The following is a 3254-nucleotide window of genomic DNA, read 5'->3' as shown; positions in this document are numbered from 1 at the left end:
GTGCAGATGACAAAACAATCGCTTTTTCATTGGCTTTTACTAAGTTGGTGGGTGTGAGTGCACTAGCTAGCTAGCAAGCTAGCAGTAACAGGTTTTGTTGTGGTTAGTCAGAGAATTAAGTTAAAAGGCAGAATTATTTATCAACGCTATTGGTAATGTTGTAAATATCTTACGCAACATATTTAGACTTACCTTTTCACTTTGAAGGTCTTTATTAGGGCCACTGAAAAGACGCCATGCCAGCCGATGTTCCCTCCACTGAGATTCTTTCTACTGAACTTTGGACCGTTACTCAGCATTTTGAATTTTTGAATCCATTTCCTTTTCCTGTTTTGAAGGAACTTAATTACATCAAATTTACTTTTTTAATTAAATCACTTTCTGTCTACATGATAGAAACAAGCATATTAAACAAGTAATTTGTAAAGGTTGTCCATATGTCTAACACAGTTTGAAAGAAATGTTTATTTCTATCTTATTAGACAAATACGATAAGCTTTTATTTTGACATTGCCAAAGGACCGGATGTATTTTATTTTGAAGGCGAGTTACATCCTTGTGAGAAACGGAAGCTTGACCGCGAAAGTTACGAAGAAAACGTGTATTGCAAGGTGCATAAAGCTAACGATCAAAGGACAATTATGAACTTTAGCACTAGTCGAAAGTGGTAACGAGGTAAACAAAAGGTTGATTTTCCTTGAAGTATATTTACTGCAAATTTGAGTTAATTGTAATTTTGTTCTTTTCTGTTTACTCTGTAAAGCTCTTACGTTGGTTTATTGTGGTGTCGAAGAATTCACGGAATAAACCACTTCAGACCACCAGTAAAGACTCTTCTTCATTCGACTGACTGCTACAGTAAGAGCTCGACCTGCCGCCATGCTGCACAACGTGGTAATACCATCTCCATGTGAACCCCAATAACAGCAGACGGCAAAGGTTGGTCTTGAACGTGATTGAAAAGGTAAAGAAAAAAGGGAGAGAAATTTACCTACATAAACTCAAGATGGAGGATGCTAAAGGCACTGAACAGACATTTAGTTCTCAAAATGCAGTTGAAGAGAACAGTGCATTGCTTCAAACGGCTTATGAAGATGCAACTCGTCGTTCTGTACGTGCAAGAGTGCTAACAGAAAAGATGCTAGCTTACAATAAGGAAGAATTAAGCAAAAAGGAAAAAAGGCTGACAAGCTTATATGAGCAATGGAAGGCACAAGCCCGTCAGACACGGGAGGAATTAAAGTCAGACATTACAGAAACTCAAATGTCATTGCTGGCAGATGTCTTGGAAAAGGGAAGAGATGACCTTTTAAAACTTTACGATGACATAAGAAAGCATATAGTACCTACAGCCGAATTAAGAAGAAGGATTGATGCATGTGAAGCAGTAACACGTGACATTATCAAAATCATACATGAAAGACTAACAGGCATTGATGGAGATTATGATGAAGAGAAGTCACATGTTCGTCTCCGAGAGCTTTTGCATTATGATTACGCCTTATCTATCTATGGTTCTACCGCTGCACAGTCAACTGTTAGCCATAGCTCGTCATCTTCTTACATTGCATCAAAACGTGCTGATGCAGCTGCTGAGCTTGCTGCAAAGGAAGCAGAATATAAGATTACTCAAGAAGAAAGAAAACGTAAAGAAAGGATTCAAGCTCTAAAGGAACAACATGAAAGGGAACTTGAAGTTCAAAGGTCTGAGCTGGAACGCCTACAAGCAGAAAGGGAAGTGGAGGCAGCAAGAGCAAGACTACAAGCCTATGACAGGGAAATGAGAGGTGATGTCCATTCTGTTAAGGTTGAACAGGCTAACCCAGATCCCTTATCATCTGCTGTAGAACAGCCTTCGCATGAAAGTAACCCCACTCCTTCTCTTCATGTTGCTGAACTAGCCCAAGCACTGCAGGANTCTTCATGTTGCTGAACTAGCCCAAGCACTGCAGGATAGTTTTACGCTGAACAGATTACCTTCACCTGAGCCAACAGTGTTCAACGGGGAACCCATACATTTTATTGAATGGAAGGCTTCCTTCATGTCACTAATAGACCAAAAGAGCATCTCTGCTGCAGATAAACTTTATTATCTGAAAAGGTACGTCAGTGGTCCAGCTCGTAAATGTTTAGAAGGCACTTTATTTCGAAATGATGAGGAGGCTTATCAAGATGCTTGGAATAAACTCAACCAAAGGTATGGCCAGGCCTTTGTTATTCAGAGAGCCTTTAGAGAAAAACTAACAAATTGGCCCAAAATTCATGCCAGAGATGGAGAGGGACTCAGAAACTTTGCTGACTTTGTGAATGCCTGCTTATCGGCTATGCCTCATGTGAAAGGTCTTGAAATTCTGAATGACTGTGAAGAAAACCAAAAACTCGTACAGAAGCTGCCTGATTGGGTAGCAGTCAGATGGAACCGTGAAGTCACAAAGGTTCTGATGCATGGAGAAGACTTCCCCAGTTTGAGCGACTTCGCTGCTTTTCTAACATTGGAGGCTGAAGTTGCATGTAACCCAGTCACATCCATCTGTGCGTTGCGTTCTCTAGAGCATTCCAGCGATAAGAGAATGCAAAGGGATGTAAAGAAAGGCAATGCTAGCGTCCTCGCCACAAATACAGCTGTCCAAAGTGATAAAACAGCCACCAAAGTGACTGTCCAGTCTCGGTGCATATTGTGTCACGATACACATCAGCTTCACACATGCCCAGATCTGATGAAAACTTCACTGCAAGATAGAAGAGCATACATCAAAAACAACAAACTGTGTTTTGGTTGTTTTAAAGGAAGGCCATTATGTGATTGATTGTCAATGTCGCTTGACCTGTGATATCTGTGAGAAAAGGCACCCTACCTCTCTTCATGATTACAGCTTTAGAGCTGCAACAGCAAGAAAAGTTACAAGTGCAGACTCAAATGATAACGAAACTGAGACAACAGACGTGACATCCTTTAATGTTGCCAGAGAGGGAGTGTGTGCTACTTCAATGGTTGTTCCAGTGTGGGTTTCATCCGTTAAAAACCCATCAAAGGAAAAACTTGTATACGCTCTGCTGGATACTCAATCTGACACTGCTTTCATTGATCAGGAAGTGAGTCAGGAACTAAGGACAGAAGAGACCCCTGTGAAACTAAAACTGACCACTCTAATGGGAGACAATGCAGTGGTTAACAGCAGTAAAGTGTCTGGTCTCCGTGTACGTGGCTATAACTCTTCAACGATCATTGAACTTCCACCTACGTATACAAAAGA

General features: G+C 40.8%; 1 protein-coding gene across 1 annotated transcript; it reads left to right on the top strand.

The window, feature by feature from the left end:
• Positions 1–421: 421 nt before the first annotated feature.
• LOC112139581 (protein CROWDED NUCLEI 4) lies at positions 422–1933 on the top strand (the record flags this gene model as incomplete). The annotated part of the gene is given in 1 exon segment (XM_024262402.2): positions 422–1933. A coding segment is annotated over 1 exon segment (927 nt).
• Between the last annotated feature and the right edge of the window lie 1321 nt (positions 1934–3254).

This window comes from Oryzias melastigma, unplaced genomic scaffold (genome assembly GCF_002922805.2).
Source record: "Oryzias melastigma strain HK-1 unplaced genomic scaffold, ASM292280v2 sc00449, whole genome shotgun sequence".
NCBI lineage: Eukaryota > Metazoa > Chordata > Actinopteri > Beloniformes > Adrianichthyidae > Oryzias > Oryzias melastigma.
The sequence above is the reverse complement of the archived record's forward strand: the minus strand, read 5'-3'. Positions and strand labels throughout refer to the sequence as shown.